This window comes from Gossypium hirsutum, chromosome D04, assembly GCF_007990345.1.
Source record: "Gossypium hirsutum isolate 1008001.06 chromosome D04, Gossypium_hirsutum_v2.1, whole genome shotgun sequence".
Taxonomy (NCBI): domain Eukaryota; kingdom Viridiplantae; phylum Streptophyta; class Magnoliopsida; order Malvales; family Malvaceae; genus Gossypium; species Gossypium hirsutum.
The window spans coordinates 32,615,404-32,642,830 of NC_053440.1; the positions used below are offsets into that span (position 1 = coordinate 32,615,404).

Below are 27,427 nucleotides of genomic sequence, written 5' to 3' on the forward strand. Positions count from 1 at the left end.
ATTATATTGGGAGAGCGAATTTATCCCAAGGAGATTAAGGATATCTTATAAGATAACACAACTATGACAAGGTCATTGGATCCTATTAGGGAGAGTTCAGTGATGATACTATAGTGGAATGACTTCGAGACTAAATGAGTTTATAATTAATAGGCGAAAAACTAGAACTTAAATATAAATCATTTGAGCCCTAATTACATATGTCCAATCAGTCCCTCCACTAGTTCGTTGAAACCATAAATGAATTGCATGTTGCATCAAATGAATAGAAATGAATAGAAATGGTAAAGTTGGAGAAATGGGAAACATTCATAAATGAATATGGTTTTCTCACTAAATGGAAATGACCTGGAAAAATAAATTTATGATTTTTTTAATTATTAAATTATTAATTGAAGTTCAAAAATAAAGTTAAATTAATTGGTCATTGTGAATCTGTTGAATGTAGAAATATTAAATATATTTTCTCATAGATTCTTTTATGATAAAATTGCTATGATTTTAACAGAATTAGAATCAGATTAAGAAAATTATTTAATTGGAAAATTAATTATTTTATGATGTTTATTTTGGGAAATAGAAAAACATGTATCGGGTTGGATTGAATTATAAAGTGATGGGTTCCAAGTCTAGGAAGCAGTTATAATTGAACCCGATATGGAAGAGGCCCAAAAGCCCCTTATGTTAATACATGGGACGACAAACCCTAGTATATTTAACTATGGTTGCAGCCCCACTCTCTCCTAGTTGAATGAGGATTTTGTTTTTTCTATTGAAATAGGCTTCTACTAATTCAATAAGGGTTTCACTTCTTTTTCTTATAAATAGATGGCACCGGTAGGGCTAAACAAAGAACTTTGAGATATTTTTATTTTGCCCAAAAATAGTGAGAATTTATTTTCTACGTATAAATTCTTTCTGAAGTAAGAACTCTGCCAGTTTCTATTAGAGAAGGAATTTTTCTTTCCTACTGAAAGTAAAGTAAATAATTTTTAGTTCTATGCTTAATTCGAATTCGTTCAAAGCCACACTCAAAGCAGTTCATGGTACGAGAATACCAGAGAAGCCCGTTCGATTGAAAGCCAGGAATGACAAGGATCTGTCTAGCTAAAAACATAGGTATGATTTCAGAAAAAATTTATTTCTATAAATATTACAAACCGGTTCGGTTTTCAAAATTTTAATATTCCACCGTGTAAGAAAATCATTTTCGAATCAAATTTTTTTCCAACATACAAGTTTCAATAATATTTAAATTGTCAACATAAACATCAATTATAACGATTTTTGATCCAGTTCTTTTTATTAAAACACATGACACATTAGATCAATTTTATAACTTTCCTTTAAAAAATACTCGAATGATTGTACAACATACGTCTAGATTATTTTAATCCATATGAGGATTTCTATAATTTGATTGAACATTTTTCCCAAGAAACCTTGCATTCTTCTGAGATCTTAAATCCTTCAAGGATATTCATATGAATTTCACTATCAAAAGAACTATAAAAATAGACTATAACAACATTAATTAGATGCATCTCAAGATTTTCATGTACTGTCAGATGGATAAGATATCTAAATGTGATTACATCAACCACAGAAGAGTATGTCACTTCATAATTAATACCTGACCTTTGTGAAAACCCTTGTGCTACAAGTTGTTCTTCATATCTCACAACTTCATTTTTCTCATTTTGTTTTCATAAAAAATACTCACTTGTATCACACAGGGTTGAGAACTTTAGGTGTTTGGACTAGAGCTCCAAAAATCTCATGTTTAGAAAGTGAGTTCAATTATGTTTGAATCGTGTCTTTCCAATTTGACCAATCTTCTCTATTTATACATTCTTAAATAGATGTAGGTTTAATATCCTTATTTTTCTATTTCAGCAACAATATTATAAGCAAAAGTTTTATCGACACTATAACTTTTATTCTATATTTTTCTGTAGTGACATAACTTATCGAGATCTCTTCATTATCGCTATTTTCAGATACTTAAACTGTTTTTGGGGCTTTCTAATTAGTTATGTCTTTGGCCTTTTCTTCAGCACTCACCTCTACAATATGACCATTTAGAACATTTACTTTGTTTGTTTTATGAGGATTCTATCTTTGGAATAAATTGGTCTACCACACTTTAAGCATGGCTTACTTTAATTTGAACAAGTAGATTTTCCTACAATGACATAAATACAAGTTGGAGCATTTTCAGCTAGTACATGAGATTTAGTATCTCTTTTAAGGTTAATTGAAACATCTAATAGTAGATCTACAATATTTTACAAATAAATTATCTTCTGAACATCTAGTTCACGTTAATTTGTTCGAGGATCTAGATGAGACAATAATGATGCATCCCATGTAATACCTTTTACCAACTATTTATTTTCTCCCTTTAATGTTGGGAACATTATTTCATCAAAATGTGTAATATCCCGAAAATTACTACTGTAAGAAAGCAGGTATCCTTAATATAGTAAAATAAGGAAATAAAGTGACAAAAATGGAAATTTTAAGTTATGGCAACATTGGGAAGTATATTATGATACATTAATTCAAGAAAGGATTAAATCACAAAAGTGAGAAAAGTTTTGTTGATTAAGAGTAAATACTCAAAATTTGAGGGGGTAAAGTGTAAATGTGAAAAATTTGAAGGACCAATAGTGCAAATATTTTAAGGGTAGAATAATCTAGAAACTAAGGAAAATGAATGAATTAGGACCAAATTGAAAAGGTAAAGAATTTTGAGGGACTAAATTGCAATTTTACCAAATTAAGTAATGACTCAAGGATGGAATTTTAAAAAAATTATAAAGGGCAAAATGGTCAATTAGAAGAGAGAGAAATCTAGAAGGCAATGATATGTTGGAGATATTTTAGATTAAATAAATATTAGTTTATTAATATTTTAATTTAATTTTTAAATAATATTTTATTATATTATTATTATTTTATTTAGTATATATATAAGAAAAGGAAGATGAAGAATCACCATCACACCATTTTTTCCCATGCACCAATGTGAGAAGAAGAGAAAAAGAAAGAAAGTTTTGCTTTCTTTACAAATTGGTCCTTCCACCAAAAATTCACCATTTTCACCTAGAAATCAAAAGAATTTCCATATCCATCAAGAGAGAAAGATAAAAAGGAGACCATGGGGAGGTAGAATATTAAGTTAGATTCAAGAAGGAGAAGCTGGAGGAGAGAGAAAATCAAGTTAAAGGTTGAAACTAATAGGACAAGGTAAGAACATCAAGATTTCAATATATTTTTAAGTTTGATATTATTGAAAAAGCATAGAAATGATGTTATAGTAGAGTTTTCTTATATAAGGTCTTATGTTATTGATATATTAGTGAAGGGAAATAAGTGAAAGTGATGAGAAATATTATAGAGAAAGGGAATAAGGGAGTTATAAACTTAGCAATCAACATCTTGCACTAAAACAGTTTTGGACAGCGCAGTAGGTTAACTTTGAAAATTCACCATAAATTGTGGAGATTGAATTAGAGGATGAAAAAAATATTAAATTAAATTTTATTGAGTCTAGTTTCTCATAGAAGAAACTATGTAAGTAATGGAATTGTAAATCATGAGATATAATAAATTTTGTGAGACAATGTCAGAATGAATTCGGGTTCCCCTATTATGACTTTGGAAAATCATCAAAAATTTGAGAAAAATAATTAGTGGCATAAATTTATATTTTTAAATCCTTAATGAGTATATTTTCAATAAAAACAAAAGGTAACATCATCCAAATCCTGTATGATGAGATAATTAATTTTTAGTGAAGAAGGGTCGAAACTGTTAGACTCCAGAACAAGGACGACTTTAAAGAATAAACTGCACTTATTGGCTAAACCGTAAATTTTAAAAATTTTGTGGTAAGAAGATATGTGAGTCTAGTTTAATATAAATTCAGTGGATCTTAATTTTGAGTTCCGTGGCTCAAGATATAAATAATTTAGTGACTATTCATCAAGTGAACAGCTTTGAATGAACATATAAATAAATAGTGAAATTATAGATAATGTTACATATAAGCATGTTATATATATTAAGGATGTGGAATGGAGAGGAGGAGGAGGAAAAATATATGATTATTCAACTAGCATGAGTTTTCATTAAAAATGATTAATTTGAATGTTTTAGGTTCAGGGACTAAATTGAATAAAAGTAAAATTTTAAGGGTAAATTTGTAAAAATGTCAAAAAGTGAACAAATTGCATGAAATGAATTGTTTTATTATTTAAATTAATAATTTAATAAAATATTAATTTAGATCAAGATTGGGTGGAAATTCGAGTCAAATAGAAAATTACCAAAATGTCCCTGAATTTTGGTATTTCTGCAATTTAGCCTGGTAAGTTCATATGAACTATATTCTGTATAATTTTAATTAAAGTGAATGTTATTTGGTGATGAATATTATATAAATATGTGTTTTATTATTGGAATTGAATTATTATTGGTAATATGTATAATTATTAGATGCATTGAAATGATTATTGGAAGCTCGATTGGGTTGGAAGCTTATCGGAGATATATCACACTATCCATTGGTTCTATCGGTAATTTTGGATGATTTGATTCTGGTTATAATGGCATGTATAAGTTAAATTGGCCAACGTTAGCTCATTAATTTTTTGATTTTGATTGGTTATAAATATGATTGCTTGATGAAATGAAATGTTTGTAAATTAATTTGTAAACTCCGGTAATGCTCTATAACCCTATTCTGGCGATGGATACGGGTTAGGGGTGTTACAAAATGAATATCGACAAACCAATTCATGGATAGGTTTCCTATCGTTGGTTCATTATAGAAGGGGATTTATAACTAATATATATTTCGAACATTCTTTGAGGATCCATCTTTGTGCAGCATGGTGGAGTAATTGGAACATATGTTACGTTCTAAACTACTCCGTAATTTTTCCTTTTCCCCGGTTATTGTCTTTTTGACTCGGTTCTTGATCTATATAGTAATTTAATTCAACTTATTAAATTCACAAGCATTATCAAACTATTTCTATGCATGTGACCCTTAAGTTTTCATTACTTACACATTTTCCCTGAACTTTTACATTCCACACAATTTAGTCTCTAACCCAAAATTCCAAATTTAACAATTTTCCATGCTAGCTGAATTTCATTCTAAACTTGTACAATCCCTAATTATTCATAATTCACAAGATTTCCATTTAAATTTTAATATTGTATCAATTTAATCATTTAACTAAAAGCTAACAAAGATCACTTTACAAAATAATCTTAATCAACAACCAATACTACAAATTCACTATTTAATATCAAGAATTACTAAGAATTATTAATGTGAAAATATGAAATCCTTAACAGTTTCAAAAACGAAGCTACGAGTTAGTTAGACCTAGTTGCAACGATCTAAAAAACATAAACATTACAAGAAACATGTTTAAAACGGGCTTACATGCAAGAAATTCGGGATGATCAAACCTTAAGCAACAAAAATTGAGATTTCCCTCTTGATTATCGGTGGAAGAGCCCTTAGAGAACATGATGTATATTTTATTTTTATTATTCTTTAGTTTAATTTTATTTAATTACAATTTTACACTTTTTAACAAACATACATTTTAACAATTTAAAAGCCCTTAACCGCCAATCTATATCACTATGGTCTAATTAGTACATAAGTCCTTTCTCGTTTGATAGTTAAGCCATCAAATCATTACAATTCAATTATGATTAGACTTTCTGACTTTTACAAATTAGTCATCTTTCCTAAATTAACTAAGTAAACAATAAAATTAGTTGACCAAATCTTAGTACGATAATCACACAACCCTAAAAAATATTAAATACTTATAAAATACGAGCTTATTAGCCAAAATTATGGTCTCGAAACCACTATTTCTGACACCATTGAAAAGTGGGATATTACAACTCTCCGCCCTAAAGAAATAATCATCCACAAAAATCTAACCTGAGAAAAGGTTTCGTAACGCCCCAAAATTCAAGTCTTTAACTTTAGCATGATTTGTCACAAATTGCTTGTTTGCTTCAGTGGTTAAGTAATTTGGGTGTGTTTGGGAGTGTTTGAGGAGCTTGGGTTCAAGTCTTGGCCTTGGCAGAATTTTTAGTTTTTTCCTTAAATGAATCTGGACGTTGGTATATAGACCTTATTAATATTTTTGCTTGTTTTATGACACAAAGAACCAATTGGTCCAGTGGTAAGTGGCGTGTGAAGTACTCTTAAGGTCTGAGGTTTGAGTCCTGAGCTGTATTGTGGAGTGTTTATTTTTATCACCTTGTTGTGAGGGAGTGGAGTTTGACTGAAATGCTGTGGAATTTGAATGGAGTGGTTGGGGGAGTTGAGGAGGAAGTGGTGGAGAAAATCAAGGAGGGATAAGGGGAGTATTCTTAGGAGAAAATTAAAGAATTTGATGAGAGGGGGAAGTGTGTACCTTTTGTGGTATTCCAACATTAAGAATTCGGCTAGGGAGAAAAAGTGTGTTATTTTCGACTTTTGGGGAGCATTTGCTGAATTTGGTCTTTAGGTACTAAAGGTATTCGGTATTTGGGTCAGTTTTGTATTTCACCTATTCGCTTTCGGTGCCAAATTTTGTCTCGGGTTTGTGCACTTTTCTTTTCCACTTATTCTTTTTTTCTTTTCCCTCTCCTTTTGTTGACCGAATCCTCTTCTCTGTCTTTCTCTCTTCTCTTCTCTGTCAGTCAAATTTCTCTTCTCTTCTTTTCTTTTTCTTTGGCCGAATAACCTTTTATTTTCATCAGTTTGTCTTTATCAGGTTTCTTTCTCCTTTTTACCTCTTGGTCGAATATCACTCATTAGTTGTTTCATTCTATATGTTGCTGTTCTTGTGCTGCAGGTTTTTGACTATCGGTAAGTGGTTATACTCCTCACTTGAGTAAACCTACTCTCTTATTTTCTTATCCCCATAGCCGAGTACTCTTTTTCTTTACTATTTGATTGCCTATGGTTGATTTTTTTTTCTTATGATGTTACTCGTTGCGGTCTTAGGATCTCCTTCGAGGAGTGGTGGTTTGTAGGTGATCTGAAATAAAAATGTAACCTTTGTGCTCAACGTTCTTTGGAGGTAGGAGGGTGTTTTTTTTGGATTAAGCGTTATAAGAGGGTGTTTTTACCCTAGCTACTAATGGACTAACTTTGGGGACGTGTTTGTTTCTAGGTGGGCGTACGTGGAAATAACACTTTTCTCATAAACATATGTGTAATCACACCCTTTCAAGTGCAAATCTACAAAAGCTGAAAAGCTAAAAAAGACGGCACTGAGATCATATGGGTGTCCAAACGCTCATGTGGTAAACCGAGCCCACGAAACACGGTGTTAGATTGTAGAGGCCTCCATGAGCGCTTTCATGGGATTAGGCCGTAAGGGGCTTAAAATGATCGAAATATCCTCGAAGGGTAAAATGACTGTTATACCTCTAGGAGTTGAAATATTTGTATGACCGATTTGCTCTATGATATATATAAATGACTATTACTGAGTATGACATACTGCATACACATATGATTTATTACATGACATATTGCTTGGGGTTGGGATTCTAATATAGGGGAAGTATATTGTATTGGTGGCTTTGCCACATATACTGTTGTTGGCAGCTTTGCTGCATTACTGTTACTGGCAGCTTTGCTGCATCACTATTACTGACAACTTTCTGTGATATTAGTGTGTTGGCTGAGTGGGTCGATTTTATCCCCACATGGTGTGTTGGTGGTACGGAGTGGTATGTTGGTTGGATTGGGATGGGTTGCATATTGCGTTGCGCTGTTACTGTTTTGGGCTAAGGCCCACACACTATTACTGTATTGGGCTAAGTCCCACACTGTTGTTGTATAGGGCCCAGGCCCAGACTGCTACTGCATGTTGTATACTGATTGACTGATAAGGGATTCCACACTGAGTTTCGTAAACTCACCATCTCCTTTAACTGTGTAGGTAATCCTCAACCATAGGCGATTCAGTGCTGCGAGGGACTCGGAGACGGCCACACAAACACTGCCGCTCACATTTGTGTTTATTTTAATTTAAATTATAAGTTGGGTTTTTGTTTACGTAATAAGGCCTTTAAATTGGTTTAAATTTTTAATTGAGGTCTTACTTAAACATTTTAAACTTCTAGTTAGGAGAAGACGAGTTTTAAATAATTACTATTTTTTAAATTCACGGGTTTTTAAGCAATAGAGTTAAAAAAAAACTTCCGCGATTTATAACCAACTTATTAAAACAATATCTGATAACAAGACAAACATTTTTTTTTATTTTAATAACAAAGAAGTTAATGTTGAACTGGGAAACAAATTTTTACCAATGAGTCCAATCTTTAGAAAGACGCTTCAAGGTAACACACCAGATCCGACCCGTCTAGGTCAGGTTTTGGGTGCTACATTTAGTGGTATCAGAGTCAGGTTGCAAAACTCGGTTGTAGAATGGGTTTGGAAATATGTGGAATTTATGGAAAACTATTTTGAATTATTTTTGAAGGTTACAAGTGTGGCACCGAGTCTACAGCACTGAATCTGTAAGTTTCTATATACTGTAGACTGCTTAAACTGAAAAATATTGAAAGATTACTATAGATAGTAGGACTGTACTGAAACTCTTCAGTTAGGGAAAACTGAGACTGTAGGAAAACGAAAACTGTAGGTAGACTCTTGAGTTACGAAAACAAACTTTGATTATTGTTTCTTATAAGACATCTGTTAATAATTACTGGAACTACTAACTAATGCATAAAACTTTGTAAACAGATTATACGTTATTCTATATGAGCACTAGAGGTACTCTTGGGAGGGGTACTCAAGGCCGTGGTAGAGGCCGAGGGAGTGTTAGGGTTGGGTCTTTGGCATCGAGCCACATGCCTAATGTTAGGGCTAGATGAGCACCAACTTCACCGGTGAATGAGATAGGATCATTTGATCGAGCGGCTGGGGATGATGCACTATCCCAAGTTGTGCTCCGTATTCTGAAAATGGTCATAGGGACCAGTACAGGTGCTATGGGCCGTGGGTCAATTTCAGAACGACTCCAGTCGAATGGAGTAGAAATTTTTAGGGGTATTTCCGGAGTAGCCCCTAATGTGGCTGAATATTGGTTGGAAGCCACGGAGAGAATAATGAATGATTTCGACTGCACTTCTGAGAAAAAGCTAAAAGGTGCAGTGTCTTTGCTATGAGATGAAGCCTATCAGTGGTGGCTTACTGTGAGAGAAGGTACTAAGGCCGATCAATTAACATGAGATTTCTTTAAGTCGGCATTTCAAGGAAAGTATGTGGGCGCAAGTTATGTGGAAGCCCGAAGAAAGGAATTTTTGAATCTGATCTAGGGAAATAAAATTGTGGCTGAATATGAGGCAGAGTTTCTGCGACTGAGTATGAACGCTATGTGCGATTTGAAGACGGCCTCTGGGATAATTTGCGAGTACTGATAGCTCTACCGAGGGAGCGAGATTTTGCTGCCCTAATTGAAAAGGCCAAAATCGCCGAGGATGTGAAGCGCTCTGAGTGCCAGAACCATGAGAAAGATAAGGGCAGGTTTAAGAGGGATTCAGAACCCTCAAGTTCTTCTGGAAGGCCTAAAAAAAGGCTAGGTTTGATTGGCCAGTCTGAGCTAGAGTTTCTGTTGCAAGACTATAGCCTTGTGCTGACTGTAGACATCATCTTGGTGAGTGTTGGAAGAAGATTGGGGAATGTTTCAGATGTGGGTCTAAGGAGCATCAAGTTAAGGATTGTCTCTAGAGGCCTACTCAGATACAAGCTGTAGGTCAGGGTTTTTTTCAGCCAGTGAGAGGTGGTCAGCAGCCACTGAGAAGCCGTGGACAGGTTAGAGGTGGAAATGGTGTAGGACGAGGTCTTAAAATGTTAGGTAGATGTGTTGGTAACAGTGAGGTGAGGCAGCCATCACTGGTTTCTATTGCTCGTCGCCGAGAGGATAGTGACGCTCTAGATGTTATAACTGGTACGTTCCTAATTCATAATTTACCTTACACTGCTTTAATTGATATAGGGTCTATGCATTCATACATTGCGTGCACTGTGTCTGGCACCTTGGGTATCATGTGTGAGAGTACTGTTAATGAGATGACTGTGTTAAGTCCACTTGGACAAGCAGTAAGAGTAAACAAGTTGTTCAGAGATGTGCCCCTAGAGGTTCAAACAGTTATATTTCTAGCAGATTTGATGGAACTACCGTTTGGTGAATTCGACCTAATCTTGGGGATGGATTGGTTGGTTAAACATCGTGCAAGTTTGGATTGTGCTGCTGAGCGTATAGTATTAAAGACTATTGAGGATGAGGAGGTGGCTGTGATTGGGGAGCGAAGGGATTTTCTATCTAATGTGATTTCTGCATTAAGGGCCGAAAAATTGGTTCGCAAGGGTTGTGAAGCGTTTCTATCTTATATTGGTGTATCTGATTCTGAGGGTCCTTCTGTTGAGGATGTCAGAACTGTTAAGGATTTTTTTAATGTTTTTCCTGATGAGATCCATTGGTTGCCTCCGAGCAGCGAAGTTGAATTTAGAATTGAGCTTCTGCCAGGAACGGCTCTAGTGTCTATCGCCCCTTGTAGGATGGCACCGAATGAACTGGTAGAGTTAAAAGCTCAAATCCAAGAACTGTTTGATTGAGGATTTATTCGACCTAGTGTGTCTTCGTGGGGAGCACCAGTGTTGTTTGTAAAGAAAAAGGATGGGGCTATGCGCATGTGCATCGACTATCGGTAATTGAATAAATTGACTATCATGAATAAGTATCCCTTGTCGAGGATAGATAATTTATTTGATCAGTTGCAAGGAGCATCGATTTTCTCCAAAATAGATCTTCGTTCTGGGTACCATCAGTTGATAGTTAAGGAGGCTGATGTGTATAAGACTGCGTTTAGGACTCATTATGGTCATTACAAGTTCCTAGTAATGCTGTTTGGGCTGACGAATGCACCAGTTGCCTTCATGGACCTAATGATTCGAGTATTCTAGCCCTATTTGGATCAGTTTGTGGTGGTATTTATAGACGATATCTTGGTGTATTCGGGAACTGATGATGAACATGATGCTCATATTTGAATTGTCCTGTAGATTTTAACGGAGAAGCAATTGTACGTTAAGTTTAGTAAGTGTGAGTTCTGGTTGCGAGAAGTGACATTTTTGGGTCACGTGGTGTTTGCTGAGGGGATTAGGGTTGACCCTTGAAAAATTGAAGCTGTACTGGAATGGAAACCACCTAAGACCGTATTTAGGATTCGAAGTTTTCTGGGTTTGCCAAGGTATTACAGACATTTTGTCGAGGGGTTTTCCTTGATTGCTGTGCCTCTAACTAAGTTGCTGCGAAAAAGAGTACCGTTTAGTTAGACTAATAAGTAGCAAAAAAGTTTTGAGAAATTGAAGAAAGTTCTGACTGAGGCCATTATCTTAATACAGCCAGAGTCTAGGAAGGAATTCACTGTCTACAGTGATGCATCACACGTTGGTTTGGGTTGTGTGCTGATGCAGGAGGGTAAGGTGGTTGCTTATGCGTCTCGTCAGCTTAAGCCTCATGAGGCGAATTACCCTACTCATGTCTTGGAGTTAGCTGTGGTGGTATTCGCACTGAAAATTTGAAGGCATTATCTCTACGGTGAAAAGTGTATTATTTACACAGATCACAAGAGTCTTAGGTACCTCCTCACTCAGAAGGAGTTCAATCTTAGGCAGCGGAGATGGATAGAGCTGCTTAAGGACTATGAGTGCTCAATTGAATACCATTCTGGTAAGGCTAACGTGGTAGCGGACGCACTAAACCGTAGGGCTGTGTCTGATTTAAGAGCGATGTTTGCTCGTCTCAGCTTGTTTGATGATGGTAGCTTGTTGGTTAAGCTACAAGTTAGACTGACGTGGACTGAACATATTAAGGGTAAACAGTTGTTGGATGAGTTACTGGTTCCTCGTTTCTATCAGGTTGAGAATGGGTAAAATTTAGATTTTGGGTTGAATAGGGAATGAGAGTTGTGTTTCCGTGGGAGAGTCTATGTACCGAGGGATAATGATTTGAGGCAGTCTATTCTATGAGAGGCACACAGTAGTCATTTTGTTATGCATCCTGGTGGGAATTAAATGTACCGTGACCTTCGTGAGTTATATTGGTGGCCTAGTTTTAAGTGTGAAGTTATTGATTTTGTGGGTAAGTGTTTAACTTGTCAGGAAATGAAGGCTGAACATCAGTTACCTTCAGGATTATTATAGCCAGTTAAGATTCCACTTTGGAAGTGGGAGAGGGTAACCATGGATTTTGTAAGTGGGCTGCCCTTTACGTCTACTAAGAAGTATTCAGTATGGGTTATTGTAGATCGATTGACTAAATCTGCTCATTTCATACCAGTCCGTATTGATTACTCTCTGCAGAAGTTGGCTAAACTGTATGTGGCTAAGATTGTAAGACTGAATGGGGTACCAGTTTCTATTATATAAGATAAAGATCCTCACTTTACGTCTTAGTTTTGGAAGAAATTACACGAGGCTTTGGGTTTAAGATTGGACTTTAGCACTGCGTTTCATCCCCAGACTGATGGTCAGTCAGAGAGGGTGATTCAGATACTAGAGGATGTGTTAAGGTGTTGTGTAATGGATTTTCGAGGCAACTAGGAAGATTATTTACCGTTAGCAGAGTTTACGTATAATAATAGCTACCAGTCCAGTATTCAAATGACACCGTACGAGGCGTTATATGGTCATAGGTGTCGTACTCCTACCTGTTGGATTGAGCTAGGCGAACGTCGAGTTCTGGGGCCAGAGTTAGTTTCTAATACCGAAGAGAAGGTAAAACTGATTCGAGAAGGGTTGAAGGAAGCATCTGATAGGCAGAAGTCTTATGCAGATCTTAAATGCCAGGAGATTAAGTATTTTGTGGAGGATTACGTTTTTCTCAAGGATTCCCCATGGAAAAAAGATATTGAGGTTTGGTCGGAAAGGTAAGCTTAGCCTAGGTTCATTGGGCCTTACCGTATACTGAAGCGTGTGGGACCGGTTTCATATCAACTTGAGTTGCCTCCAGAATTAGACCGGATTCACGATGTGTTTCATATCTCCATGCTAAGGTGTTATCGCTCTGATCCCACACACATAGTACCAGTTGAGGAGATCGAGGTTAGGCAAGATCTGACCTTCGAAGAGGAGCCAGTGTAGATATTGGACCGTGAAGTTAAAGTAATGAGGAAGAAATTTATTCCTTTAGTCAATGTGCTTTGGCGTAACCACAGATCAAAAGAAGCCACATGGGAACCCGAAAATGCGATGTGACATCAATACCCTCACCTATTCTGACCAGGTAAATTTCAAGGCTGAAATTTTGTTAAGGGTGTAGAGTTGTAACGCCCCAAAATTCAAGTATTTAATTTTTGCATGATTTGTCACAAATTGCTTGTTTGCTTCAGTGGTTAAGTAATTTGGGTGTGTTTGGGAGTGTCAGAATTTTTAGTTTTTCCCTTAAATGAATCTGGACGCTGATATATAGGCATTATTAATATTTGTGCTTGTTTTATAACACAAAGAGCCAATTGGTCCAGTGGTAAGTGGTGTGTGAAGTACTCTTAAGGTTTAACGTTCGAGTCCTGAGCTGCACTGTGTAGTGTTTATTTTTATCACCTGTGCTGTGAGGTGGTTGAGTTTGACTGAAATGCTGTGGAATTTGAATGGAGTGGTTGGGGGAGTTGATGAGGAAGTGGTGGAGAAAATCAATAAGGGATAAGGGGAGTATTCTTAGGAGAAAATTAAGGAATTTGATGAGAGGGGGAAGTGTGTGTCGTTTGGGGTATTCCAACATTGAGAATTTGGCTAGGGAGAAAAAGTGTGTTATTTTCGGCTTTTGGAAGAGCTTTTTGGGGAGCATTTGCCGAATTTGGTCTTTAGGTACTAAAGTTATTCGGTATTTGGTTCAATTTCATTTTTCACCTATTCGTTTTCAGTGCCAATTTTTGTCTCGGGATTGTGCACTTTTCTTTTCTACTTATTCCTTCTATCTTTTCCCTCTCCTTTTGTTGACCGAATCCTCTTCTCTCTCTTTCCCTCTTCTCTTCTCTATCGGTCAAATTTCTCTTCTCTTCTTTTCTTCTTCTTTGGCCAAATAACCTTTTATTTTCATCGGTTTGTCTCTGTCAAGTTTCTTTCTCCTTTTTACCTCTTGGCCGGATATCACTCATTAGTTATTTCGTTCTATACGTTGCTGTTCATGTGCTGCAAGTTTCTAACTATCAGTAAGTGGTTATACTCCTCACTTGAGTAAACCTACTTTCTTATTTTCTTATTCCCATAATCGAGTACTCTTTTTCTTTACTATTTGATTGCCTATGGTTGATTTCTTTCACTTATGATGTTACTCGTTGCGGTTTTAGGATCTCCTTCGAGGAGTGGTGGTTTGTAGGTGATTTGAAATAAAAACGCAACCTTTGTGCTCAAACTTTTTTCAAGGTAGGAGGGTTTTTTTTGGATTAAGTGTTATAAGAGGGCGTTTTTACCCTAGCTACTAGTGGACTAACTTTGGGGACATGTTTGTTTCTAGGTGGGCGTACGTGGAAATAGCACTCTTCTCAGAAACAGGTGTGTAATGACACCCTCTTTCAACTGCAAATCGGCAAAAGCTGAAAAGTTGAAAAAGACGGGGCTAAGACCATATGGGCGTGAGACCGGTCTTGTGGTAAACCGAGCCCACGAAACACGGTGTTAGATTGTAGAGGCCTTCATGAGCATTTTTATGGGCTTAGGCTGTAATGGGCCTAAAATGATCGAAATACCCTAAAAGGGTAAAATGACCGAAATACTCTCGAAGGGTAAAATGACCAAAATACCCTCAAATGGTAAAATAACCGAAATACCCGCGAAGGGTAACATGACTAAAATACCCTTGAAGGGTAAAATGTCTGAAATACCCTTGAAGTGTAAAATGACCGATATACCATCGAAGGGTAAAATGATCGAAATACCCTCGAAGGGTAAAATGATTAAAATACCCCTGAAGGGTAAAATGACCAAAATATCCCCGAAGGGTAAAATGACCGAAATACCCTAGAATGGTAAAATGACTATTGTACCCCTAGCAGTTGAAATATGTGTATGATCAATTGGCTCTATGATATATATATGACTATTACTGGGTATGACTTACTGCATACACGTATGATTTATGACATGACATGCTGCTTGGGGTTGGGATTCTGATATAAGGGAAGTATACTGTATTGGTGGCTTTGCCACATATATTGTTACTGGCAGCTTTGCTACGTTACTGTTACTGGCAGCTTTGTTGCATCACTATTACTGGCAGCTTTGTTGCGATATTAGTGTGTTGGCTGGGTAGGTCGATTTTATCCCCACATGGTGTGTTGGTGGTACAGAGTGGTGTGTTGGTTGGATTGGGATGGGATGGGTTGTATATTGCATTGCATTGTTACTATTTTGGGCTAAGGCCCACACACTGTTACTATATTGGGCTAAGGCCCACACTATTGCTGTATAGGGCCCAGGCCCAAACTGCTACTGCATTTTGTATACTGATTGACTGATAGGGGATTCCACACTGAGTTTCGTAAACTCACCCTCTCCATTAACTGTGTAGGTAATCCTCAACCATAGGCGATTCGGTGCTGCGAGGGACTCGGAGATGGCTACACAAACACTGCCGCTCACATTTGCTTTTATTCTAATTTAAATTATAATTTGGGTTTTTGTTTATGTAATAAGGCCTTTAAATTGGTTTAAATTTTTAATTGGGCTTTTACTTAAGCATTTTAAACTGCTAGTTAGGAGAAGACGAGTTTTAAATAATTACTGCTTTTCAAAGTCATGGGTTTTTAAGCAATAGAATTAAAAAAAACTTCCGCGATTTAAAACAAACTTATTAAAAAAATATCTAATAACAAGACAAACATTTTTTTTATTTTAATAACAAAGAAGTTAATATTGAACTCGGAAACAAAATTTTACCAATGAGTCCAATCTTTCGAAAGACGCTTCAAGGTGACACGCTAGATCCGATCGTAACTTCTAGGCTGGGTTTGGGGTGCTACAGGTTTGGATATTAAGATTTCATGGTTTCTTCTGTTTCTCGCTTCGCTTCATCTACCTCATGACGACGCCATAAGACTTTAACTAGTGGCACAAATTTATTTCTCAACTCTTTTATTTCCCAAGCTAAAATTTCCCGAGCTAAAATCTTAACAGGCTCCTCATCATAGGTCAAATTGGGTTGTATTTAAATTTCACACGGAGTCAAAACATGTGACGGGTTAGAACGATAATGGTAAAGCATTGAGACGTGAAATACATTATGGAATCTATCAAGTTTTAGAGGTAGTTTCAAACGATAAGCCATAGGTCCGATTCTTTCTAAAACTTCGTACGGTGAGATAAATCTTAGAATGAGTTTTCCCTTTCTACCAAAATGCAACACTTTCTTCCAAGGCGAGACTTTCAAAAAAATTTCTCACCAACAGAAAATTCTATATCTTTACGTTTTAAATCAGTATAGGATTTCTGACGATCAGATGCAACTTTCAAATTGTCACGAATGATTCTAACTTTATATTCAACTTCTTGTTCCAAATCAACCCCAGCTAGCTTTCTTTAATTTAATTCAACCCAGTACAATGGACTTCAGCATTTCTGGCCATATAAAGCCTCGTACGATTCCATTTTTATGCTCGATTGATAACTGTTATTATAGGTAAATTCAGCTAACGGTAAGTACTGTTTCTAACTACCTTCGAACTCAATAATACAACACTACCACATATCTTTTAAAGTTTATATTACTCACTCAGAGTGATCATTTGTTTGCGGATGAAAAGTGTTACTAAAATCAAATTTGGAAGCCAAAGATTTGTGTAATTTACCCCCAAATCTAGAAGTAAACCTCAGATCACGATCAGATATTATTGATAGAGGAACGTCGTGCAATATCACAATTTTAGTAGCATATAACTTTGCTAACTTCTCGAGTGAATAATTAGATTTAACAAGTATAAAGTGAGCAGATTTTGTCAATCTATCAACTATAACCCAAATTGAGTATTTTTTGTTTGGAGTCAATGGTAACCTTGAAACAAAATCCATAGTGATCCGCTCCCATTTCCTCTCGGGAATCATTACAGGTTGTAATAAACCTGAAGGCACCTGATGTTTTGCTTTCACCTGCTGACAAATCAAACATCAAGTTACGAACTTCGTGATCTCTCGTTTCATACTAGTGCAGTAATAGCATTGCTTCAGGTCATTATACATTTTGCTACTCCCATGATGTATCAAATAAACACTACTGTGAGCTTCATTTAACAAATTTTGTCTTAATTTAAAATCTTTTGGTACACAAAGACGTCCACAGAAATATAAACAATCATCGGTTCCAATATCAAAATCAGTTGTCTGCTTGTTTTTCACAGCTTCACGTTTCATTAAAAATTCAGAGTCGTTCTTTTAAAGTTCTTAAATTTCTGACAAGAATACCAGCCTCACTTTCAACTCAGCCAAAATGGAACCATCGCAATCCAACGATAAGCTTGCATTCAAAGTTCTCAAGGAAAACAAAGATTTACGACTCAATGCATCTGCTAGAATATTGGCTTTCCCAGTATGGTAATCAATTACTAACTCATAATCTTTTAATAATTCAAGCCACCTTCATTGTTGCAAGCTAAAATCATTCTGATTCATAACATATTTTAGGCTTTTATGATCAGTAAAAATGTGAAATTTCTCACTCTATAAATAGTGTCGCCAAATCTTTAATTCAAACACATCTACAACAAGTTCCAAATCGTGTGTTGGACAATTCCATTCATGTGGTTTTAACTACCTCGAGGCGTAAGCAATCACTTTCCCATTCTGCATTAAAACACAACCTAAATCACAAAAAGACGTATCACTATAAACCGTAAACTCTTTTTCAATTTTAGGTTGAGTCAGCACTGGAGCTTCAGTTAACATATTTTTCAATGGATCAAAGCTATTCTCACATTTATTAGACCAAACAAATTTAACATCTTTTTGCAATATCTTTGTCATCTGAGTTGCTAAAATAGAGAAGTTTCCCGCTAGACCCAAAAGGCTGCGTTCCTCAGTTATATTCTTCGAAACTTTCCAATAAAAAATTGTCGATATTTTATTCAGATCAACCCAGATATCGTCAATAGAGATTACGTGACCTAGAAATCCAACCTCCCGTAACCAAAATTCTTATTTAGTGAATTTCACATAAAGTTGTTTTTCACTCAGAGTTTGCAACACAATTCTGAAATGCTCGACATGGTTTGACTCGTTTATCAAATATATCAGGATATCATTAATGAATACACCACAACAAATCGATCTAAATACGGCTGAAATACCCAATTCAACAAGTCCATAAATGCAGCAAGAGCATTAGTCAAACCAAATGACATTACTAAAAACTCATAATGTCCGTATTGAGTTCAATTCAGTACATCAAGATCTTTAACTCGCAACTGATAATATTCGGATCAAGAATTAATTTTTGAAAACACTGCAACTCCTTTTAACTGATCGAACAAATCATTAATTCGTGGTAACAGATATTTATTCTTAATGGTAACCTGATTTAGCTGTTGATAATCTATGCATAATCACGCCATTCCATATTTCTTTTTCACAAATAGAATTGGTGCACCCCAATGTGACACACTCGGTCAAATGAAACCACGATCTAACAATTCCTTCAACTGTGCTTTCAACTTTTTCAACTCAATAGGAGCCATTCTGTACGAAGCTATTAAAGTTAGAGCTATTCTCGACACAAATTCTATTACAAATTCAACTTCTCTACTCAGTGGTAACACTGGCAATTCTTCGGGGAAACCATCAACAACTTGCTTAACTGTACAAACTTCCCTTCATACTCGACTACTGATCGATTTCTTGTTTCAATTCAAGAAACTCATTATTTTTCTTGTCAAGATACAATCGGCTAACATATTTCTTCCTGAATTCTGTCTGAAAGAAGTCCCAGTTAATACGGTCATTAGAATTCATTGTGGTTAAAGTATCCCACCACGAGTATGTTTCACCTTTTAATAACAAAACAACACATCTTAAACAATCTTTAGGTGTACACATCAATTCTATGAAAACTCTCTTCGTATTCTCTAACCACTGTTCAGTTTTTGAAGGATCATCACCGATCTTAGCCCTAAATTCTTTACTATTCTGTACATTTCTAAATTTTATCAACTGAAGAGCAAACAAATATAGTAGGCAAGGGTTTTGAGGATATGGAGGTGCCGAAAGAGGCACTGTAAGAGGTGGAGGTTGCGGAGTCACAAGGTTGGCTCGATTAGACTCGTTGAACCACTGATTTATCATGTCATAAAATACACTTTTCATTTCGTCACCAAAAGATTGTGAAACTGACGCACTTTATCTTGCTTCATGGTTGGAATTAACGCACTTTGTCTTGATTCGGATGACATATTTTACCTATAAGAAAATACATTATTAGAACGAATGAAAAGCATCACACTACCGCAATCATATGTGGCATGTATATTCTAGACTCATTATGCGCTACATTAGTTCTAGAATTGACTAGATCATAGCTCTGATACCACTAAATGTAACACCCTTATCTTGTCTCTATTGCTAGATTAGAATTACATAGTATTACAGAGCAAAACAAAATAGTTAACTTTATAACAAAAATAACTATATAAATTAAATTCTAACATATAACAATTGAATCTAATCTTGGCAAAAGTAAGGGCCTTAAATCAAGTCTACGGAGCCTTAAAAATAGTTTGGGAACAATCTGGGATCAAATCGAAACAAAACAACAAATTCTAGAAAAAACATGAAAATTTGGAAAACAAATGGTCACATGACCGTGAGACATAGCCCATATCGCATGAACATTCAAAGTCTAGACACACGGCCTTGTCCTAGCCCGTGTGTCTACCCATGTGTATATTCAAAATAGGGCCAAATAAGAGCCTGTTGCAAAAACTTATTACAAAAAGAAGAGAAATTGATGGTGAATCTTGATGGTCTGGGTGGCGGCACACAAAGGAAGAAAGAAATAAAATTGAAGAGAAAAGAGAATAGGAAGAGGGTGAATGGCTAAGCTAAGAAAAAATTGACATGCAAGCTAAAAAATATAAGAAAAAGTTGTATTTATACTTACACCATGTTTGGTTGGGTGTATTGGCATAGCCATTACACCCCTATTACGCGGGCCCCACTTAATCCCGCTTAATCCTTTGTTTGGTTCGGTGTATTGGCTAATATAGGTCTATTACATTACGGATGTAATCCCCAAAATCCATCGATTTCTATTCCCTTCCTTTTGGTCAGTTTAGGTCCTGCTTCAGTTTTATACCCTGTTTTACCCTCCCCATTCACGCTTCTGTTTTACCCAAAATCCACCGTCTTTTGTTTCTTCCTTCTAGCTTTCTTCTCCACTCTCCTCGTCGTATTCTTCTTCTCTTTTTTACCTCTCTTTGGCATCACAACTTTGTATTGTAAACCCTTTGCCAACGCTATCGCAGTACTCTTTGAACCGATGGCGGACCAATCTTCTGCGGATGAGAACCCACCGTCATCCGGCATGCAGTCTCTCTCTGTCGATTCTTAACCTCCCTCCTCCTCTTCAACTCCACAGTGAGTCGTTTTCATTGTAATTTTTTGTTTTGCTATTTCTTTATAGATGGAAATCGAGTAAATATATTTATATATTTTGAAATCATTGTTTCAGGATGAGTTTAGAAGAAAAGTTAAAGATTATAAGAAGTGTACGAGAAGAATGTATTCAAAAGGATAAACTGCTAAATCTTCTAAATCATAAACCTGAACCCATTTGCTATGATGGCTTCGAGCCTTCTTGCAGAATGGACATTGCTCAGGTATTCTACTTTTTCTTTTTTCTTTTTTTCTTTTTTAGAATCTTTAAGTTTTTTCCCTCAAAATTTTATAGTCCTCTTATATTGATTTATCTGTAGATGTAGGGATTGAATCTTAGAATTGAATCAACTCTTTGATGGATTTGATTTATACAGAAAATCTAATTATGGGTTTGTTTATTTATTCCTAACACATCATAACAGATTGAAATTTGACAATTTAACTTTTTCTGATTATTTGACTTCAAAGTTTTAGCTTCTTCGTAGTTATTTTATTGATTTTATTATTTTTTTAACAATTGCTATATGCATATTTCCCTTTTAATAAATTTATGCTGTTTACTGCATTTGTTTTCAGATCTAAGTTCTAACATGCTTCTTTCATTAACTTTGTTTATTCATATACTATGGCTCTACATTTAGATTTATTGTGTTTCTTTTTAAATGTTGAATTCTTGTGGTCTTGAGATGAAATTAACTCCAGGGCATCAGAGTATTGGCCACTTGTGATGGATATAGCTCGCAGAAACAAGCTGCCCAGGATAATAAGGTGTGGGGTTAATAAGATCTTTTTGATTTGTTTTATTAATATTTGTAGTAATTCTTTTGTTGACTCCGAATACAAAATGTGTTTTTCTAGGTGTTGTCAAATTATGGCCGTAGTGAGCAAGATGAGTTGTCAACTGCCCAAATTCTTTACCCATGCATGCAGTGTGCTGACATATTTTTCCTTAAGGTGCTTCTGCTTTGGATTTTATCCTTTCCTGATTCCAAGGCTTTTAGAGAAATTTAGGTAGATTTATAAGTAAATCTCAATAAAAGTGCGAGTGTCACTCTGTTTCAAGTTACTTCTATGAATTACTCAATTTGTTAACCATATAAATGCTTATTAGGCGTATTTTCTAAGTGATATCCGTTGTTTCATTTTCTTTTTCTAATTGAGAATTTTCATTATGACATCATTTGGTATCCTTTTATTGGAGTAATTGGAATTGCTTTATGTGGACAGGCGGACATTTGCCAGTTAGGCATGGATCAAAGGAAGGTTAATGTGCTTGCAAGAGAGTACTGTGATGACATTAAGAGGAAAAACAAACCAATTATTTTGTCTCATCGTATTGTCCTACTTCAATACCTATTTTGGTTCTTTTGCTCATTTTCTTTTTCCATTTATCTTAGTTGCTCTTGGTTTTCATGATGTGCTGATATGCTTCCTGGTCTCCAGCAAGGACAGGACAAAATGTCCAAAAGTGATCCATCATCATCAATCTTCATGGAAGATGAGGAGGTAGTCTGTCTTTGACTGGGTTGATTAATAATATTTGGGTTGCACGCATGTCTGTGTGTGTATGTATTGTATGATTGTATAATTTTTAATAGGTACATTGTGAAGTAAGAGGGAGTCTTGAACCTTGAGATGTGGGGAAACCTTGAGATCAATTGAATGTGGGGAAAAACTTTGCAGATTTAAGAGCCTTACCAAGACCAATTATTTTGAGATGCTTGAAGAGTTGGACATAAGTGACAACCAGATCAGAGTTTTACCCAAGTCTTTCAGATTATTGTCGAAATTGAGAGTTTTCCGAGCTGATGAGACTCCTTTGGAAGTTCTACTAAGAGAAGTAATCAAATTGGGTGCTCAAGTAATGCTAATCTGGCTACAAATTTAACTTGCTGGGACCTTTCCTGTTTGATTTCTTATGAGCTACTAACTCATTCAACTTCTTTCTACATTAGGCTGTTGTTGAGTTCATGGCTGATCTCATTGCCAAGAGGGAAACCAAGGCAGCACCACCAAAGAAGGAGAAAGGTTTTTGGTTCAGGATTTGCTCGATTTGTTGGCCGTTTCGGACCGCAAATATGGACAACAACATGTAACCAATGAATTACTACTACAGTTTTTTCTTTTTAGCCCATTGTAAATATCTCAAAAATGTTTTGATTTCTTGTCAAGATGTGTGTGTGTGTGTGTTTTTTTTATGCCAGTTCCATTACTTTGTAAATTATTTGTGAGATTGGTGAGCTTTTTTGCAAAGTTCAAAATCTTGATTGCTTGCAAGTGTTTTTCAGATTCAAGTGAAGTGAAAAACCTACAATTGTAAATCTTTTGGCATCTATTCTATAGCATCCAAATTCTACTTTTAGTATAAATTTTGCTTCTAAATGTATCTGTCCTATGTATTGCTATTGTACAAAGGAACTGAGTGAGGCATGAAAAAACATGTGAACAGTTGGAATAGAATTTGGCCACCAAGAACAAATATACATAAAAAAGAGGGAATAAATTCTTTTTAAAAAATTTGTTTAGTTGTTCCATGTGGTTTCTTCTATTCAGAAAGTAGGTGAAAAATAAAAAATACAGTAAATTTTTTCAAAGTCTAAAAATTATTAAAAATCAGAAAAATATATAAAATATATATTTTTATTAAATTATATTTAATAATAATTATTTTAAATTATATTTTATAGTATTATATATTATGATTTTAGTAAATTCATATAAGAATATTTAATATTAAGAATTTTATTAAATTATATATTTTTATTAAATTATATTTAATAATAATTATGTTAAATTATATTTTATACTATTATATATTATAATTTTAGTAAATTCATATAAGAATATTTAATATTAAGAATTTTATTAAAACATATATTTTAATTAAATATATTTAATAATAATTATTTCAAATTATATTTTATAGTATCATATATTATAATTTTAGTAAATTCATATAAGAATATTGATTATTAAGAATTTTATTAAATCATATATTTTAATTAAAATATATTAAATAATATTTATGTTAAATTATATTTTATAGTATCATATATTATGATTTGAGTAAAATAATATAAGAATATTGATTATTAAGAATTTTATTAAATTATATATTTTAATTAAAATATATTTAATAATAATTATGTTAAAATATGATTAAATTATTTATTATTGATATTAATAATCTTATTAAAATTTAATAACAATAACAATAATCATTTACCTAAACAAATTTCTGCTAAGGGTATTCTAGTCATTTTAGTTTTTTCTCTTATGCTATTACACCTCCATTCCATTCAACCAAACACAAGAATACTATTACGCCTGTATTCCATTACATTCAACCAAACAATTGATTTGCTATTATGCCTCTATTCCATTACGCCTCTATTCCATTATGCCTCTATTCCAATACAACGAACCAAACGTGCTCTTAGACTTTAAGGCTTGGATGGCAAAAGAAAAAAGAAGAAAGAGAAATTTTAGCAAAAATTAAGCTATTTTGCAAGGGAAAGAAATCGAACTTGAGACCTTAATCTAACTTCCATGCTTTTTCATATTTCTTTTAACCATTAAACTATTACCTCATTCTTGAAATAATTTTTTAATATTTATTTTAAAAATAAGGCGCGTTACATACTAGGGTTTGATGCACAATTTGTAAAAAAATAAAAATGATAATAGAGGAGAGATTTGAACTTGGGTTTCAAGGAAAGTTTCAGTAACACTTAACCAATGAACCAATACCTCATTTATTTCCTAAAAATGCACAGGTAATCTAAAAAATTAGGGCATGACCACTCTCTCTCGATTCACAAACCCGATTATACTAACCCTTGATTTTTGGGATGTGACAATGTGCTTGTTATGTCATATCTTAGTTTTTGTTTAAGAAAATTTTCATTTTCATAAGAGAACATTCGCAACTCTTCTAATTCATCAAGTTGTAACATCTATTTTTCTCCTACGAGTTTTAAACCCAAATTGAGTTGCTTAACAGCCCAATAAGCTCTATGCTGAAGCTCTGAAGGTAAATGATATGCTTTCCCAAACACTAACTGATAGTGAGACATCCCTAAAGGAGGTTTGAATGTTATTCAATAAGCCTATAGAACTTCATTAAGTCTCTTAGACCAATCTCTACGATTTGGACATACTACCTTTTCAGGTATACCTTTGATTTCTTTATTTGCTAACTAAGCTTGCCCATTCGTTTACGGATGATAGGTTGTGACCACTTTGTGCTTCACATCATATTTTTCTAGTAGCCACTTTAACCATTTATTCATAGAGTGAGATCCTTCATCGCTAATTAAAGCTCTTGGAGTCCCAAACTTGGTGAATATATGCTTATGTAAGAAGCGCGTGACTACCTTGGTAACATTGGTTGGATATGCCTTTGCTACAACCTATTTGGATACATAATCAAATGCTACTAAGGTGTACCTATTACCATAAGAAGGATTGAAAGGACCTAAAAACTCAGTACCACATACATCAAAGAACTCTACCTCTAGGATATTACTTAAAGGCGTATAATTCGTTTATGAGATATTTCCTACTCTTTGGTATTGATCACATATTTAAATAAAGTTGGCCAATAAAATCTGGCCTACAAACTTCCACTACTGTGAGTAATCCTCCAAAATTTCCTCCACTTGGGGAAGAATGGAAATGATACAAAATTTTGGTTGTCTTATGATAACTCTTGAAAAGTGTTATATTTAATGTCTTTAGACTTAGCTAATTTCTAGTACTTAAGTACATTTTGTTGCATTCAAGGACATTTTAGTTAGAATTTCTAATATTGCATTAGGACTTGGACTGTGTTGGAATTAGGTGCTTTTAATCGCTTATAGTGGAGTTTTTTATGTGACAGGACCAGGTTTTGGAACGAGGAAATAAATGAGTGAAGTTTTGTCAGGGCAAAATGCAAACATTTTGTCAGCACAGATGCTGTGGCAATGCCTAGAAGGATAAGTCAACATTTTTCACGTAGTAGTCCTAGTTCAAATTCAAACTTGTACTAGATAAATCCCCCTAAAAGAGGAGAAGATAATCACGAGCTGTTAGCCGACCCTAGCCTAATCTATCTATAAAAGCTAATGAAGGGGACCTCACAAATGGTGGAAAAAAAGTGAGAGAGATCCTTAGGCATGAATAAGGGTTCGACTGCCCAAAGGAAAAGAAATCGAAGGCAGCCTTCTTAGCCATCATAGGACGCTATGCTGTCGAAGTGTGGACTGGGCAAGCGAAAGCTGCTTCCCAAAGTTCTTCCGTTATTTCCATTAGTGTTCCTTCGAAAGATTAAATTGAAGTAGTTGAACACAATGTCGGATAATATTTTGGTTTGGAATTTTATTTCCCAACCCATGAGCTAAATCTCATAGGGTTGGGATTACTTTCGATGAAAACTTAAACTATTTTTATGGATACAGCATATATCTAATTTACTTTACTATTTTATTTGATTGTTCTTATTTCTTAATTAAAGTGCAAACAATCTCTAGACATAGAAAACTATTCACATACTTAAACTGATTCTAATTCCGAAAGGGTTGGATTGGTTGGCTTAAAATTAAATGAAATGAGAAAGTATTTGATAGACACTTGTAGTTGACTCTAGACATAGAGTCACGATCATATGGAAGGAACCCATGCAAGATATCTAAAAAGCCTACAGACACGGGCAAGGTAACTTGAGGTTTTACTTTCACGAGAGGCAAGCCATTTTAGAACTCTTCTGTATAGTAAAGTAGATATGATATTTCCAAGGCATTATTGATAATAGGGGTCGATTCTAGGTAATCACGACCATCCAAGTCTGGATTGTATATCCTTTATTCTTTACCATAGTATCTTTGGCAAATCATTAGTAGTTATTTATTTGTTCATTTACATAATATTCCCATAGTAATTCTCAAAATTACCATTACATTTCTACTCTTGTTTTTCCATAGCATTTCCAAGTATTCATTAATTCCACATATTGCATACATCATTATTCCTTTAATTGCCACTGCATACTTGCCATAGCTTTGTCATATCATTAATTGCATTTTATTATAATGACTTGACCACTTTTGTGCTTCAATCCGATCCTCATGGGAATAATACTCACTCATCGCTTTATTACATGAATCGATATGTATACTTGTACAAAATCACATATCATTTTGCATGCGACACCTTACTTTTGGTGACACATTTTCTTATCATCTGATCTACACACTGTTTGAACAAAAAATATTTCTCCCAAAAGTAGTGTCTTACATCACGTAGGATTTTTTTCCTTTGTTGATAAGACATACTTAGAGGTTTTATTTCACTAACTAAGAAATTAGCATAATCAACAAACTATGAGGGTCCATGAACTTTACTTACCTCAAAGATAGATGTGCTCATCTGAAAAGGTTTCATTAATTAGAACAAAAAAAGTAATTTACCTCATGTTGTTCTAGCCTTGACAGATGATCTGCCACTTAATTCTCAAATCCTTTCTTATCTTGGATCTCAAGATCAAATTCTTGGAGTTAGAGTACCCATCAAATTAATCTTGGCTTGTTATCTTTTTTCGTAAGCAAGTACTTTAATGCTGAATGATCCGTAAAAATTGTAACCTTCGTACCTATAAGATAAGAACAAAATTTGTCAAAAGCAATAACAATAGCAAGTAGTTTTATTTCAGTTATTGTATAATTCAACTGGAATCCTGTCAAAGTTTGACTCACG

The 27,427-nt window shown here is 34.7% G+C and overlaps 1 protein-coding gene and 1 pseudogene across 1 annotated transcript; both read left to right on the top strand.

The window, feature by feature from the left end:
* Positions 1 to 9,015: 9,015 nt before the first annotated feature.
* Positions 9,016 to 10,669, top strand: LOC107898206 (uncharacterized). Its single transcript, XM_016823738.1, has 3 exons — positions 9,016 to 9,206; positions 9,401 to 9,707; positions 9,824 to 10,669. Exons 1-3 carry the CDS (start codon positions 9,016 to 9,018, stop codon positions 10,667 to 10,669), a joined length of 1,344 nt encoding a protein of 447 aa, XP_016679227.1.
* A 10,648-nt stretch (positions 10,670 to 21,317) lies between these two features.
* LOC107898205 (tyrosine--tRNA ligase 1, cytoplasmic-like) lies at positions 21,318 to 22,326 on the top strand (annotated as a pseudogene).
* Positions 22,327 to 27,427: the final 5,101 nt, after the last annotated feature.

Coding starts and splice junctions, on each gene's coding strand:
- LOC107898206 (XM_016823738.1), top strand. CDS start 9,016: ATGGTCATAGGGACCAGTACAGGTGCTATGGGCCGTGGGTCAATTTCA. Junction 9,207..9,400: donor AAAAAGCTAAAAGGTGCAGT/GTCTTTGCTATG, acceptor AATATGAGGCAG/AGTTTCTGCGACTGAGTATG. Junction 9,708..9,823: donor TGACTGTAGACATCATCTTG/GTGAGTGTTGGA, acceptor GGTTTTTTTCAG/CCAGTGAGAGGTGGTCAGCA.